This window comes from Clytia hemisphaerica, unplaced genomic scaffold (genome assembly GCF_902728285.1).
Source record: "Clytia hemisphaerica strain Z4C2 unplaced genomic scaffold, Clytia hemisphaerica genome assembly, whole genome shotgun sequence".
NCBI classification, from domain to species: domain Eukaryota; kingdom Metazoa; phylum Cnidaria; class Hydrozoa; order Leptothecata; family Clytiidae; genus Clytia; species Clytia hemisphaerica.
Window position 1 is genome coordinate 794,958 of NW_027103627.1, and position 17,004 is coordinate 811,961.

The window sequence follows — 17,004 nt, forward strand, 5'->3', positions numbered from 1 at the left end:
GAATGACACTGCATATTTTTCATGATATGAATGCACTTCCTCGAGGTTAACGTTATCAGAAGGGCGGTTCCACGAAATAGGAGATTGATTACTTTTTCTTGTTTATGTAATGTTGTGTAAAAAGCTTTTTATAAGAGCAGTGTGAGAACACCAGGCTGAAAATTGTCCGAAAACCAAGAACAAAAAACAACAAACCCGAACTTCAGATTTTAACTGATTTTAAGGACCATGTTTAGTCTTTGTACACCCCCTTCTCACAGACCCACTGGGACCCCTTTCCATTGGAAAAATAGGCCAAAATATCGTCCCCGGTGGAAGATTATCCTCCAATTTTTGTCCCCACTGAATATAATCAAATAAACCAATCCTCAATGCAAAATATTGTACTATTTTTCCCATCCCCACCCCATTTTCTGACTTGAAAACAAAAGAATTGAAATCCCCAGTCATAAAAAATATAGGAATATCACTCCCCATCGACTTTCAGTCCGTTAGTTTTATCCCCACTGGCTGAAAAAAATCCTACCGGGTCTGTTAGAAGGGGGTTTCTTTATATAAACAAAAACCAAAGCATTTGAGCCTAAAAATCTTCAATGGTGAGGAACATTTGCGAGGCAGGAACAAAATTAATTGTTTTCTTTAAATAAAAAGCGTGTTAGTATTGAGTCAGAAAGGTTTATAGGTAAGGTTTCAAAAACAAGGAAGTGACTAGCACACGAACCAATTACATTAATCCATTGTTCTTAACTTGTTCTTAATATTTATGCCATCGAAGCCTTATGGTCTTACACAAATTTTCTTACAAAAAAGTACATCGAGGTTTACAAATTTAAAACATGAGATAAGATAACAAGTTAAGGTTTCATAAATAAAGGAAGTGAAAATCAACACATGCATTAATTACATTAGTAATTGGTACCCTTAATTCCGGGTATTTACTTTCTGTACAGTACTGCTTTGTGTCATAAACAAGATGAGTTTTTAGGGGAAAAACTGAAACAAATTTTACGTGTTCAGCGAGAAAATATCCTTATATAATCAGTGTTTTTTTTTCGCACAGCTTCCGGCGCTATTTTTAGCATACTTATTTACAGATCTAAAAGGATTCATTTTTCAGTTTACTGCCCATCATGCAAAAAGATCACCTAAAAATACCACAAAAGTCCCTGACGTGCAGAATTATGTATTACCGAACGTCAATCATTTGATTGGTTTAGGAACATAACAATAAATATGATTGATTTATTGTTTGCTCGTGTTGCAATTTGGTCGATTAATTTGACTGCGACTCTAACTAATTGAGCGTCAGCAATTAATTTTTTAAATTTAAATGTAAATCAAATTCCTTGAACATGACCAATTAAAACTCAGTGACCGTAAACCTTAAATCATTTTAATAAAACCTCAACGAGGAAGAGTGGATGAGTCTAGATAAGGCTTAATTTTATCATTTTCATCATCACGTATAAATATAAGGGTTGGTATGAGAAGAGAAATATAGTTAGTCTTAACTATTGACAGGACATAGACATACAGGAAGAGGATAAATTCAGGATTGATAAGATGTGGAAAGCCATATGTTACTGCATGGTTATACTTTCTACTCTGACGGAGTTCACTTATTCAATACCTGATCTCGTCAAATTGAACGGAGATAGTGAATCACTGACAGAACAATTTGGAGCAGTCGTCTTCGATGTAAAGAATAACGACCCAGCGGATATAAGATGTCCGAAAACGAAAATTGGAGAGAAAAATTATGTCAATAATGAATGTGCTAAGAATCTAAATCAATTTGTAGATGTTGACGATTTCAATTACTTTTTGAGACCTTTCAATAAACAAGATAGTCCTGGTGCTGGCAGAGTAAAGGTAAGAAAAATAACTTAAAGGTTTTGAATTGTTTTTAAATTAGAGTGATATCGTTTGCTTACTCATCACTTTTAATTCACAAGCTTTTTCACATTGGATTAACACGAATGTAGAGCAAGATTGGTCAGAAAAAGGAAAAGAAAGACAATTTTTGTTTATATTAGCAGAATATAGCAATAGGCAGACATTGTCCTGATATGAAATATGCGTCTTATATGAAACGGGAACACTTATGTAAAAATAAAACATTTAATTAAATTTTCATTTAAGAACAATCAAATTTCATATCAGCCTCATTTGGATTGACAATTTCCATGTTGTATGAGATGTTCCTCTTGACCTTTTTCTGTTACATGTTTTTTATAAGAACATCCAAATTTTTTGAATCCTCCGGATGTTCTTTAACTTTTGAGTTTGAAGTCTAGAAATGATCTTAACATCTTCTTTTTTTTCACCATTTTGCGAGTATTTTTTGCCCATTATCCTAAGAAATCGGGGGTTTATTAGAGTTGACAACACCTTAAATGTTCTTAAAGTATTTTAGCCTTGTGATCTTATGTAAAGAAAAGGGGTTAAAAATCAGTTTATCTATGTAGTGAGGTTCAGCTAAATAGAGGAAATGCAGTACTCCATAGTTCTACTTCACTTCGTAAAACTGTTTATTATTTTGTCATAGATTCATTTCAACGGCTTCCTATCGTTTGGTACTGAATCACAAAACGAAGCAGGGAAAGTAAAATGTCTCAAATGGGATCAAAGAGTAGTCTCGTTATCTCACTCAAAATTCCAGTCAAACTATCTAGCACCTTATTGGATGAGGTATTTCGAAGGGTCTGTTTACATCTTCAAAATGGATAAGGATCACGAAGATCGAAGCAAAATTATTAAAGATTTAAGCGAAGGAGGATTTTTTGAGCAAACTGGAAGTGATGAAGAAAATGAGTTAGATAAAAATGCACAGATTATTGTGATTACATATGTCAGGATGGCTTCGGATGGAACGATTAATCCTGACCCTAACAAACATACGTTTGACGTAAGTCTTTGTCCTTCAATGGGCTTTTCCAGAAAGAAATTTGAATATGGGGGTGGAGGATATAACAAATTTCAGTGATTTACCCCCCGGGCAAAGTTTCTTTTGGTCCCCCGGACAAAGTGACTTTTGGTCCCCCCGGACAACCCAAATTACCCCCGGACAGAGCAAACTTACCCCCGGGACAAGGCAAGTTTTGATGATTTTTCGCTACCCCGGACAATATATCCTCCACCCCCCATGTACGGACATTTTCTATAAAGAGCCCAATTTTCGATCAATACATGTTTTTTATAAGCATTGCGCTTATAAGCATATCTAGGCTCGTATATGGCAAAAATTTAAGCATATGATAAACATTACAACGGGCCTTCATTTTCAGAGTATGTTTATTTTTTGGCTGGATTTTCGAAATTTCTCTAACATTTTGCTTAGGATATAGGCATCACTCAAAGCATTTTCAGCTTTGTAAATCTCTCGATCTAAGCATTTCCGAGCCAGCTTTTGGATTTTTGTATGCTTATAAAAAAATTTGTACTGGATTCTTTTCCCAGCCGGCATTCGACGTCGTGTCAACGTCTATTTGACATTCATAACGTCCAAATAACGTTATTTGAACGTTAAAACAACGTGCGTATTTTTTTTTATCACAGGCAAAATTAATGAACACATTTCAATTGAACTTGATCATGCGAAGTCAAACAACTTACGCTCAATTTTATTATCGTTCATTGGATACAAATGAAATTGTTGTGGAAAACGATTCCGAAAGAATATGCTTTGGACAGGTAAGCATTAATTAAGACGGCCTATTTCACTGACCTTTATACATCCCTGAACCAAGCTATATCCATCATCTTTTTTCGAAGTTTTTTGAAATTTGGTACCCGCAAAGAAGCCATTGTAGTGTTTGAAACTTTGCCTATCGACAAACGGCACTACATCACTAGTGTACAAGCGAAACTAGATCTAGCGCTCTCTCCGTGGGTACCAATTTCAAAAAACCTCTGATTATAATATTGGCCGGCATTGAGTAACTTGGTCCAGGGATATATAAAGGTCAGTGGTCTATTCTAAATACAAAAATCCAGGGGTGGTCTTTAGATGAAATTTCGACAAATGACGTCTTGGAATAGCCTAATTACTTTTTGACACAATTGATGCCAAAATGTGATGAAAACAGACTGATTTATCGTTTTTGTCTCTCTTTACCATCAAATTATCTTTACCTTTAACCCTTTCACCCAGTGGTTTATCTGTAAGAGATTAATAAAAGTTGAATAGTCTTAACTCTTGTTACTCTTGCATTGGAATCATGGACTATGATCGTAGATCGTAACAAAGTTTATCTTATGTAATCTTTTGACCTAGTTTCTGACCAACTGTCAGAAATTAATAAAAAGTGAATAGTCTCAACTCCGGTTACTATTGCATTGGGATCCTGGACTGTACTCGTAGATCCTTTAACAAAGTTTATCTTATCTAATTTTTTGACCCAGTGGTTTATCTGCCAGAAATTAATAAAAGATGAACATTCTAAACTCTTGTCACTCTTGCATTGGGGTTCTGAATTACCCACGTAGATCCTAACAAAGTTCATCTTATCTGATTCAATTCCCTGTCACCAGGTTGGTATTGCAAGACATGTTCAATTTGATCAGATTGGACAAAATGGTGTTGGTTTTAATGTTGGTAATTTTCCTTTTGGTACAGACAGTGTTGGATATAGGTTGAAAAGATTACCACAACTTGCTGAATATCATTCAAATGAATTTGGTGATAACAAAGATGTTGGAAGTTGGGTCTATCGCCTTTCACCGCGTCAAAGTATGCTTAAATTCGAATCCGCAATCGATAGAAAATCTCATCAAACTTGAATTATGAAGAACTATTCTAAAGAGTCAATAAGAATCCTCGACAATTCGCAAGAATCCTAACCGTTTACCCTTACCCAGCTGGCACACAACGTTGTTTCAACGTTCATTTAACGTTATATGGACGTTGTGAACATTAGATGGACGGTGAAACAACGTTGTGTGCCAGCTGGGTGCCTATCCAGGAACCTTTCCGTAAATTAAGGGTCCATAAAAGTTCTGATCAATCTTAAATTTATTGAACTATTAGAACACCATGCCATGTAAATCCTTAGGAATTTTCCCATTTTCCCCCGGCACGTAAATTAGCTTTGCGTATCCTAGAAGATCTTAGACCATGTTCAGACGTTACGGTTCCTTTCCGTTCTGAAACGGTTCCAAAACAAGTGTGAATGTCAAAATTCGAAACGTCATAAAGCAAAACATCAAAACGGTTTTGCTCCACTTTTTTCATCGGAACAGAACTGCTTCGTTTTCTTGCTCCGAAACCAATATGAAAACTCTCGATCCGTAACGAAAATTATACCGGAGCGAAACGGAACAGTAACGTGTGAACATGTCTTAATGATTACTGGAAGAGCAGAAGTTTATTCTAACACTTTCTGTCTACTTTCTAGGTCGCCAAATAGAGGAAGGTGACGATTATTGTGACGACATTAAAGATAACCGAAAATGTTACGTACGACAGGCTGCAATAGATTGTTTACAAGGGGAAGAATGTAAACCACCACCCGAACAAGACGGCGATAACGAATTAGGTAGAAGCCGTAGGTCAGTGACAGCTGAAGCTTTTCAAAGTGAAACAGATCGATTTTGCGAATACCGTGATGATGGAAAATTCCTGTTTCCCTTGGATTGTCGTGGATATATGATTTGCAGGGGTGGAAAAGTTTCATTCGCTACTTGCGATGAAGGAGAACATTTTCATCCGAAGCTTCGAAAATGTGTTGTCGAATCAGAGTATTCATGCTATAACCTGATGCCTATTCATAAAGGTATATAGTTTTATCTCATATCCTTAAAGATTTTGTTTCAAAAAAAAGAGTTATATCGTTTGCTTACTCATCAATTTAAATTCACAACTTTTTCACATTGGATTGACACGGATGTGGAGCAAGATTGGTCGGAAAGAGGAAAAGAAAAACATTTTTTTTTTGCTTATATAAGCTTAATATAACAACAGCAAGACACTTTCCTGATTTGAAATATGTGTCTGATATGAAACGGGAACATTTAAAAATAAAACCTTTAAGGCCCCTTTTTCCCTCTAAAGAATTCATCTTCCTTCAGAATATTATTCTGTAGTCTTTCCAGAAATTGCGTACCAGTTTTAAAAATACTCACGAAGATTCTAAATCAATCAGGTAGCAATATCCTTTTCTCGTTAAATTTCAGACTTGAAACCAACAGACCTGACAACCGTTACCGTAACACTCAACAATCCAAAGGAGACCATCTCAACATTACACAAATTCTGGACAATCAATTTGGTGATAAAACCTAAAGGAATCGTCTCTACAACAGATACAAGTGCTTTCTATGCTGTTTTCAAAAACTCACCAACACCAAGTATCTTATTCGAGAGAGGATCCACCAAAATTAAGGTAACGGTTTTTATGAATTTACTAATTCAGTTACAGTCGGCGTTCTACTTTTCGATACGCTCCATTATGCGATAATATTGAAACTCGCTGTCAACAAGAAACTCTTATAAACGACGCTCTTCTATACGCTCCTTTATTTAATGAAAATCCGATCCGTCTCGAAAAACCAAGTAGTGGGCGTCAACATAAAAGTCCAAATTTGAAATAATATTTACTACAAAAATATCCCTAGCATCAAGACTAAAGGATAAACAATCCTTAAGGCCGGTCTCCACTCTCGCGCGACATGAGGGAAAACTTTTTGACGTTTTTGTAAGGTCATTGGTCGGTTAAAAAATGAAGCAATTCTATAGGTAGAAATTGACGTAACGGATGAAAAAAGTAGAACTTCCTTCAAATTTTTTTTTGTTCGCGCAAAACTTTTTTATGACGTAATCTTTTCTTGAGGCAAAAAAGGTTAAGAAAAAAACTGTCGCCCATTTCGCACGAAAGTGGAGGCCGGCCTTTATACTAAAGTTCAACTGATTCATTCAAATACATATTATCATCATCTCTACAGGTTTGTACAACTTTCACCTATCCAAGCCCATCCACCTGTCAAACAATACCAACACCACTACCTCTCAACAAATTCACCAGAGTACAAATTCAACAAATCCCAAATGGAGCTGACTCCAAATTCATCGTCAGATACAATGGTGTTAACCAATACATTGGAACACCTACAAACTTACAAGTGTTCAACGATGTTAAGGTCTACCCAAGGGATCCGAGCATGGCACCAGCCAATGCAGAAACCAAGTACTACAAGTTCAATTCAGGTATTACCAGATTAGACGAGCCTATCGTCTACACAAAATCACAAAAAAGGGAATAGTTTGGGAGGCGCGAGACCAATTCAGGTGGAGTAAGAGTGGCGGAGGTGTTTACAGTGTTCTAAACTCTACCACCACTTTTTTCCCGTAAACCGCCCTGACGCCCTGACTATGTGCTTATATATTTTCCCACGGTTACTGACCCTCTAAAATGGACGGTAGCATCGTCTATTATCAGATTCGTATACATTTTCCGACAACTTTTGCCTGTTGGCCGTTCTGAAGGTCTACTATGTTATAGTCTAAGACGAATCACTATCTAAGAAAAAAGCCCAAAGCCGAAGAAAATTCGCCAACAGGTTTTTTTGCCGAAAAGAGTTTACAGTCGGTAGAGTTTGCCAGTCTTCGAAACTCTACCGCCGATTATTTTTCCGTATACCGCCATATTTTCCCGCCTTTACTATCACTGTAACGGACGATAACATCGTCTAGTAATTTCCGAGCAAACCCTGACGACGCGTGGCAGGTTATTTACTCTAATATTGATGGATCTGTAATAGAATCTGAACAATTTTTAGGATCCACTGTGATCATTTTCGTTTTTTCGTTGATAATATGTTCTTATTGCAATTTCTTGAGAAAATTTGGTCTTCTTATATAGTTTGCTCTTATAAGAAAACGTGTTTTTGAAAACGTAAACTTTGAAAATCTAATGTCATTGACCTGATTCAGTTGTACCCAGCCTTGTTTCATAGATATAAATAAAAAAGATATAAATTAGTTACTGAGCACTCTTGTGACTCCACAATGCAATCCACAAAATGTGTAACCGTACATCCTGTGCCCAAGTTCAGGAGTTGCCATAAAGCCATTATGGTAATAACCGGGAGGGCACATTGCTATACATTGTAAATTAGTTGCTATTTATTTTAGGCATACGACCTGGACATGTGATCGAGACTTTGCCGAAACTTTACGATACCTGGGATTTGACACTAAGCTTCACCCCTCTTGGTGCAAAAACAGGTGATATTTAAACATTCTTCATGTTACATCAAAATCAACCTTTTGAACGTAAAGGCCGGTCTCCACTTTGCGCGCTGCGATCGCATCTTTTGGCTTCAATCCTTTTTACTTGGAAAAAAAGATTGCATCATGAAAATGTAGCCCGCGCTCGAAAAAAAAGTCGAACTCATTTCAACTTTTTTCAACCGTTACGTTAGATCGCGCCAATGGAGTTGCTTCATTTTTCTTTTGACCAATACCGTGGTAGCTTTGCTCGAAAAAGTGCGATCGAAACGCGCGCAAGTGGAGACCGGCCTCAACAACAAAACCTTCAATCTGTACAGACTCTGCTAACCCAAATTTTACTATACTTCTTATTTTTCAGGTGATACAAACATTCTTCATGCAACACGATATTTCGACAGCCACGTTCAAGGGGTGTTAAAGATCGACTTTATGGATGGTACAACTCGTTTACGAATTTGTTCTCCATCAATAACATTTGGTTCATCGAACTGTGTCAGATTCTTTCGTCCCTTTGAAGTCAACAAACTGGTAACAATTAATATCCAAAGAAATCGTAACAGCTTTATTATAACTGTTAGAGAGCCACAATATTTTGTGATTAGATTTAATGATCCTGCATCAAGATTGATGGACGATGTCAATGTTTATGTCTCGGATTATTGGATGCCATCTGCAAATGCTGTTCTGGAAGCTTATCAATTTCAAACACCATTACCAATTGGTACGATATTATTCCTTTTTGTTTTAATTTGACTCATCATCCCAAAAAATGTCGTCGCATCTATGGGACACGAGAAGTTTTTTTCACGTTGTTGCAGTACAACATGCTCTATCCCACCAACCTGAAACGCTTTCTCGTGTCTCCACCCCATTCTTCTTTCTACCAATAAAAGTGAAATCTCACTTTTGTCCTTGGGATAATGGAGCAAAATCGATTCGAATCTATTTTGCTCCATTGTGCCAGGGGCAAAATCTTTTGGGTATTTCCCTTTTACTTTTTGTCCCATGAAACAAAAAAAGAAACCATGGCATGGAACACGCACTTTTTTCTTGTGCTGGTAGGATGGAGCATGTTGCGTTGCATCAACGCGAAAAAAACTTTTTGTGTCCACAAGCCTTTACTTGTCCCGGTTATGGTTTTCTCGTCTTTTTCCTAATGTCCAGTTTGAACTTTTTTTCCTTCCTTCAACACAAGTGAAACACGACTTCTCAGTTACAAAAAGGCCGGATAATTGGAGCGTGTATCAATCAGAATAAGATTTTTAAAAAGTTTCAAATATGTCTTGGTAGCAATTTAACGATGATGATTTTAATTTACCCATAGCTAATTGAACGAACGAAGACGAAGAAATTGAAATCGAGCGAAAACCGAACACATTTCTTACTATTATCTTACTATTATCGATACCGTATTTAACCAACATCCAGAATGAAACTCTTAAACATAAGTTATTATGATCTTACTGGTGAATTGATAGGAGCAGTACCTTCATTAAGCATAATCTGCTGGTACTAAGGAGAATCAGTACTGTATATTGTCATTTATTAATCTATTTTTAAGTAGAAATAACAATTTATATATAGAGTAGGAACTCACATTTTTCTTTAAAGGTTTGTTCTTCCCATGACCTTGGGCGGTTGGTCAAGGGGAGAAGTAGATTCACTTCTTGATCAAGCCACAAAACCTTCTACTCTGTACCAGAGTGTATATCATGTTTATCGCTTCGAAGTATACTCTGTGTGCATTGTCTGTTTGATAAAAGATTTCCGTACGGAGACCTCTGCAATGAAGTTTGATTTGTAAAGAGCAACAATTTTCTCGTCTCCCCTCTCTCACCAACACTCTATCGGAGCGGTCGGTTTGAAATATCTCAAATGAGAAAAGACAATGATAACAGATCCTCTACGGCAATGAATTTTGAAATTATCCGTAGACACTGGGTCTGTGTACAGAAAAACAACCTTCCGGTCAGGGAAGAACGTAAAACAGGTGAACTACTTCTTCATTTAATATCATCTACACTACAATCAGTATATCTTTGCTGAGGCTGTTCTTATTTTTTTGGCATTTTGATTTTCAACTTTGCACTTCAAATTGTTCTTATCCTGTTCTTATTTATAGGATGTAATTGAGTTTTTTAAACTTTATACCAAATTTTTACTACTTTTCCCCTTAAATTGCATGAAATTTAGTAATTCCAGGCTCAGCATTGTTCTTATATTTTGGCAATTTTGAGCCTCATTGTTCTGATAAAATTGTTTTTATAAAAAAGTGTGATATAAGGGATATCAGAATAGCGATGTCATTTTATTGTTAACTATTGTAAATTTGTACTAAACTAGCCGGCTCGGCGTCGTCCGAGACGACTCTTTACCATGATAATGGAGCTCACTTCACTCGCTGTCATTATCGAAGTATTTCTTACTTATAAAAAATGTGTAAATGATTTCTTGTATTTTCCAAGAAAAATAAACAACAATATTTTCTTATATTGAATGGAACTTTAATTAAATCATTTTTCTGTATTCTCCAAGGAAAGTCATGTAGTGAAAATAAATGTCTTGTATTTTTTCGAACGTAGAATTGGTAATCTATACCAAATTTTAATAACGCAAAAATTAAGTACTTGCGGTAAATATAATTTTTCACGAAATTCCTTTAACATGAGCCTTACTCCTAGTACTTTTTTAACACCTACGAAGGAGTGACTAAATCATCGTCAAAGGGACTCAAAATTTACAAACGATACTTTTATTGACATACATATACCTGGTTACCTTATTACACGAATATTACTAGTCATTTTATTAACACGAATTGAAAAATTTCGTGTTAATAAAAACCCCCTTTTCCTTGAAAAAGCAAATAAAATTCGTGTTAATTTGTTGCGTGTTAATTTCAAGGCTGTTGAATACTTGCCTAGTCATGGGCCCAGTCAACGGGGGGGGGGGGGGGGGGGATCCATGCCCCCCCCCCCCCCACTTTTTGGTAGACCATGTCATACGTTTTTAAGAGTTACTATTTTAAGCTGGTTTGAGAAAAAATCAAACCACCAAAACTATTATTCTCCCCAAATAGATATCGTTTTAAGGTGTTTTGAGGGTGTAAAAAGTGTAAAAATTTTCTTCGTCGCCCAACCATGGTGGGCGACATTTTTTTTCAAAAATGTTGGCCCCCTCACTCAAAATGGCTCGCCGGGGCCCATGCTAGTAATATTCGTGTAATGAGGTATGCATTTAAAACTAAGAAAAATCAAATGAGCCAATTCCGAGGAAACCTAATAACAGACGGATGGATGGACATACACAGGTTAATCTATAAGACCCCCCTTAAAGTAGATAAAATAAATTCAATAAAATCTGACAATATCGGATGCTGAACCCCGTTTTAAGCACGTTAACAGGAAAATAATTTCTATCGCCTATGTATGAGAGAGAAAAAGTAGGAAACTGACTCCACTTTGATACTTTTGTCTATTTAAACACCGAAGACCATAAGGGCGGTAGGGGAATAGTGGAGATTACCTGCGTTCTGATCTTAGTGCTTCCGTACTACAAAAGTTCATCCAGTTGGCGGGCGTAATTCTTCTGGTGTTTTCGAAGCTGCTTCAATTCAACCTGGAAAGAAAAATTTAGAAGAAATAGAGCTACAACCTCGTTCAAATATATTGAGAATTTCGGTTAACCCCTTGCTTTTAGCAATTTAAAGTTCGGGCGAGAAAGTCTTAGCTTTTGAGCTAATTGATAAATTTATTCGAGTATTTCAATTCAGGAGGGGTTTATAGACTTTCAAGCTATATTCTGAGCCCTATTGGACCATAGACCTTTTCGCCTTTGCGTCCGCCATATTGAATTGTATGCAAAAATACAGGAACGAAAATGCCGTGGTTGGATTTAGTTGGAATGTATGCAAAACATATGCAAGTTTACACAAAGATTAAAAAGACAACAAAGCATCTTATAAATAAATATTATAATCATTAGAACAATAAAAGATGGAATTTCTTAATCCAAAAGGAAATATTTACAGAACAACAAAAGCCTTTTAGGAATTTGTTCTTAAAGACATTGCATATTCTGTTTTCATGCCATTAAGAAATTCCACGAAGACGGAGTACACACATCAAACTTTCAAAACACGCAAACTGAAAGCAGTAATTATGACGTCACACTTTATCAATGTTTTGATTTGATCATTTGGCGGCTCTATTCCCAGGAGAATAATTTGCCGTCAGCCGAATAAGGATTGTTTTTTACCTTCGCGGGTGATTTTTCAGTTTGAGATTCTGTCTAATGTTATGGTCTTTTGAAGTGCTTGTTCTAAGAGATGAGTGAATATAATTGTTTTTAGTTTTCAAGAGAAGCAAATTTAATCTTTCTTCTACAAGATTACACTTAATATAATGCCAATTATGCATCTAAGTTTTTATTTAATACTTTCTTTTTGCATATGTTTTGCATACTTTCTAAGGGAATTTCACCACGGCAATTCGGCAACCATAATTTTTGCATACAATTCAATATGGCGGACGCAAAGGCGAAAAGGTCTATTCTTGAACACTCAGAGTTGAAACTCTACCCTTCCAACCTAACCACTGGAAAATTCGGCCAAAATCTCGTCCCCGGTGGGAAGAATACCCTACAATTTCAGCCCCACTGGGGAATTGACTTTGATTTCATCCCCATTCAAAATTCAATTAAAAAAATTGCACTCCAAAACCATCCCCACCGGATTTTTCGACTTAGGAACAATATAATTTTTAACCCCCTTTTTGTTTTAAATAGAAAATTTTACCCCACTGCGGGAAAAAGTTTCACCAGGGTGTGAGACAGGGGTGTACGAAAGGAGAACATCTCAAAATAAATTCACCTTCTCTGGTTCTTCAGAATCGAAAGCTTTGAAAACAAAAATGAAATAAGATTTATATCCAACCGATCTGAAAGATATTTTCTCCATAAACAAACTGAAGGCAATTCAGATAAACTTCAGTCTTGAAACTTCTGCATTTATTCCAGTTTCTGGAACTGATGTAAAGGATGATCAAACTGAAAGCAGAATTGTATCTACAGAATCTTTCTACTTTGACACGGGTATTACACGTTTTTTATAAGAACAAACTATATAAAAACATAAGGTTTCGATGGTCAAAATGTTTTAAGAACAAGTTAAGAACATTTTAAGGCTCTGAGGACCCTAAAGCACCCGATTTCAAAGGAAAATGGACAAGAATATTAAAAAAATGGTGAAAATAAGAACATGTTTTAAACATTTTTAGGCTTAAACCTCAAAAGATTAAGAACATCTCAAGGTTTTAAAAAAACACGTGTATTTTGAAAGATCTACACTTAGAATTTTTCATGATTTATTGAAAATAGCACTTACCCCCGATGAATCATTAGCGTTTGAAAAGATGTGCTATAACTTGATCTTGCCCCCTACCAGGGTAATTATCACCTTGACAACCTACTAACTAATCGACGATCAGGTCGATAGGTGATCCAGGTATTTAGTGGATAAAGGGATAATTGAAATGTTACATTACACAACCATATTGCCAAAAGGAAATTCTGAAGTGAAGACGCCTGAAGCGCCTGAATAACTCCAAATTCGATCCAATAAGTATTAAGTGGAGACATTTCAATTGCTTTGTTTCAAATTTTACCAATTTTACCAGTTTATCGAGTTTAACATCACCAATTACATATTAAGCGCAAATATAATCGTTTCACAGCCTTAGAAATTATAGCTGCTAAAGAACAAAAGAAGCTTGGGTTTCACTGTAAAAAAGAACTTTCATTTTATGTAAACTGGGAAAATCCAAATGTACAGACCGGGTCTCAAATTTCGTAGAAAATATAAACATAAGAAGCGCAAATCGTGTGCAAAAAGTAGAAAATATTAAGAGAAGAGAAAAAGCAGTTGTCTTGTGTTTTGTTTTGTTTTGAAAGCGAGAGATGGCGAACATTGAGCAGAAATTACGGTTGTTGCAACCAAAACCAATCGACCCTTCAAAATGTGATCCAAATAAATCTTTGTACTGGCAGATCATCGACAACAATCAAACTGCATTGAATCGTCAAGCCAAACAATTTAATTTGGGAAACACCCTCAAGTTTAATGACCCGATCAAAGCTGCCATGTTTCTCCTTCAAAGAGAGTACGGTGATTCTTCTCTTTTCAAGAAAGATGTACATGAAGCTGTCTTTATACCTCCAACGTTTGTTTCCAATCAATACATGAAAAAGTCACCTGTAGCTATTCTTGAGTATGAAGTCAAGAAAGATATTGATAGACTTTTGGACAATTTGAAAGAACATTCACCTGATTACTGGTTGACAAAAGAATTACAAACCTTCCTGCAAACACAAAATGGTGATGATGATTGTATCGATAAGAAGGCGTTCGATCAATGGATAGTGAACCTGAAAATCATGTATTTAGTTATCGAGGATCAAAAAACAGATAAGGTGACTTTACCGTCAACAACGTCAGACATTGGTGTTTTTGTTCAAGCTTGCATCAATGATCTTCCGTCGACACCACCAAAAATAGCATTAAAAACCTTTCTGAGAGAGTCTGTTATAAAAAAGGGCTTCAAAAAGCTGCTTAAACAGAAGATCGAGGATAATCCACCACAAGATACAAACCTTCGATGGCTTTTTGAATTAGAATTGACAGAGCTGGGTGAACAAATTGAACATTGGTTTTATGATCAGTTATTGCCGCTTAAAGATGACACTCTTCAGGACACAGTTGTTCTTTCATCTGTCAATTTCTTAACAGACGTTAAAAAGAAAAGAAATCGGGAATCAGACCTATTGATCATCTCGTGGCAAAGACAACTCATCATTTCTGTCGAGATCCCAGACGGCACACAACGTCAAAACAACGTCCATGTGACATTCATAACGTCCAAATAACGTTATTTGAACGTTAAAACAACGTTGTGTGCCAGCTGGGATGAAACGCGAGCTCAGCACTGATCGAGTGTTTCAACAATTGGATTCGAACCATCAATTATTCGAGCAAAGATTGGGAGATCAATTTGAATCTGGATGGACCTTCTTCCCCGTTGTCTGTGTCCAAAACAGTTCCATTTCAAACGCTAGCCCACATTTCATCATCATGGGGACTGATATAAAGTCATGGTTAACGAGTATCCTTGGTAATTTTCCGATCGTTCAAATCGCTCATAGACCAACTCCACTCGATCAAGTTCAAAAGCTTTTAAAAATTGTTGTGTTTTCGATTCACGTTTCAAAGAAGGACCTCGTTGCACCCATAACCAGTTCAAACTGGGTGAAGTATATCGCAGACGCCATCGAAAATGTTTCAACAAGCGACAATATTCTATTTTATTCCACTCAACAGATGGCAGCACTGAATAGCAACGATGCTTGCTATAACAAATTGATGATTCTTGGCCCATTTGGTGTGGGAAAAAGCATCTTATTAAGGGACAAATCCATCCAACTAAACGAACAGCCAGGATACAAAGGGAAAGTGATGTATCTGTTAGGTTTTACACCTGGTAAAAAGTACCACAGTTTATTGTGTTTCCGTTTGATGGTCGATTTGGAAGAGAAGCACGAATCAAAGTGGTGGAAATTGAAAGCGGACCGGTAAGTTTACAGAAAATCATTTTACTTCATGAACCCAAGGCCCAAAATGGCCGTAACGAGCTTACTGAACATTGGGTCATTCCATTTTATGTCCATACAGGGTTGGACGAACATTTCCAGGGGGTGACTTAAACAGAATTTCCAGGGGGTGACTTGAGCAGAATTTCCAGGGTTTCTAAAAGAGTGTTGTTTTAAATTTTTTCCAAGGGGTAAAAGACTGATTTCAGTTCGCCCACCGTCACTTTAAGGTATGCAAAGAAATCTTGCAAATTTTTCTATTTTCCAGGGTGTCCACACATTTCCAAGAAATCTTTTTTGACTAGAAAAGGTTCGTCCACCCCCTGTGTGGAAATTTAATGGAATGGCCCATTGTACACCAACAGTTTCATATAGTTTAATGGAACTTTGCATATTAGCAATAATCAATCCCCATTGAAAGGGTGATTTGGCCCAAATGGCCCAATTACGTCATCAAGGGTCCTATACAAGTCGAATTTTGAAAGTCTTGAATGTCTGAGCAGTGGAAGTTTGATTCTTTCCATCATTTCAACTCGTTGGGCCGTTGAAGAAATTGAGTAGTTTGTTATTAAGTTTCGACCATCGATGGCCTTTCTCAATTAAAAATGCTGATTTTTTATGTGCTGTGACGTCACCGTTGTTCTTTTTCAATTTATTTCATATGAGATGATTTTTTATAAGATACTTCTCAATAATTGGTCATTTGAAGTAATAAAAATGACGCGTTCTTTAGAAAAAGTAACAAAATTGTTTTATTACTGTTTAACGACCAACCAAATCAAATAAGAGCTTGTAAAAACTCCATCTCGTCCCGTTTATTTTGCAAAAGGACGACCAAGAGGATCAGGATAAACTTTTTGAACAAATCAAGCAAGATGGCATCAAAGCTGTGTTCTGTGATGAGTTTGACTTGGATTACAAAGAAGGTTTGGTGAGAAAGGTTTCCGAGATTGTTGAATACCTATGGGTCGTCCCATCAACTCAAGATTTAAGCAATGCAAAGTTGGAAAAATGGGAAGATGAATTCACCTTTCTCAATCTCGAACAGAACTTTCGTAATGCACGAGAGATTGTGAGAATGACGAAGTCTGTTAGTGAGGAGAAGCAATACAATTATAAGAACGGTATCGTTT

General features: G+C 36.4%; 1 protein-coding gene across 1 annotated transcript; it reads left to right on the forward strand.

Annotated features, from left to right (window-relative positions):
- The first annotated feature begins 1,490 nt into the window (after positions 1–1,490).
- On the forward strand, positions 1,491–10,660 carry LOC136802499 (uncharacterized). The gene is made up of 10 exons (XM_067059229.1): positions 1,491–1,872; positions 2,549–2,908; positions 3,559–3,693; positions 4,534–4,732; positions 5,397–5,774; positions 6,175–6,383; positions 6,943–7,204; positions 8,132–8,224; positions 8,589–8,951; positions 9,555–10,660. The coding sequence occupies exons 1-10, from the start codon at positions 1,564–1,566 to the stop codon at positions 9,560–9,562; spliced, it is 2,316 nt and encodes a 771-aa protein (XP_066915330.1). The 5' UTR covers positions 1,491–1,563; the 3' UTR covers positions 9,563–10,660.
- The last annotated feature ends 6,344 nt before the right edge of the window (positions 10,661–17,004 follow it).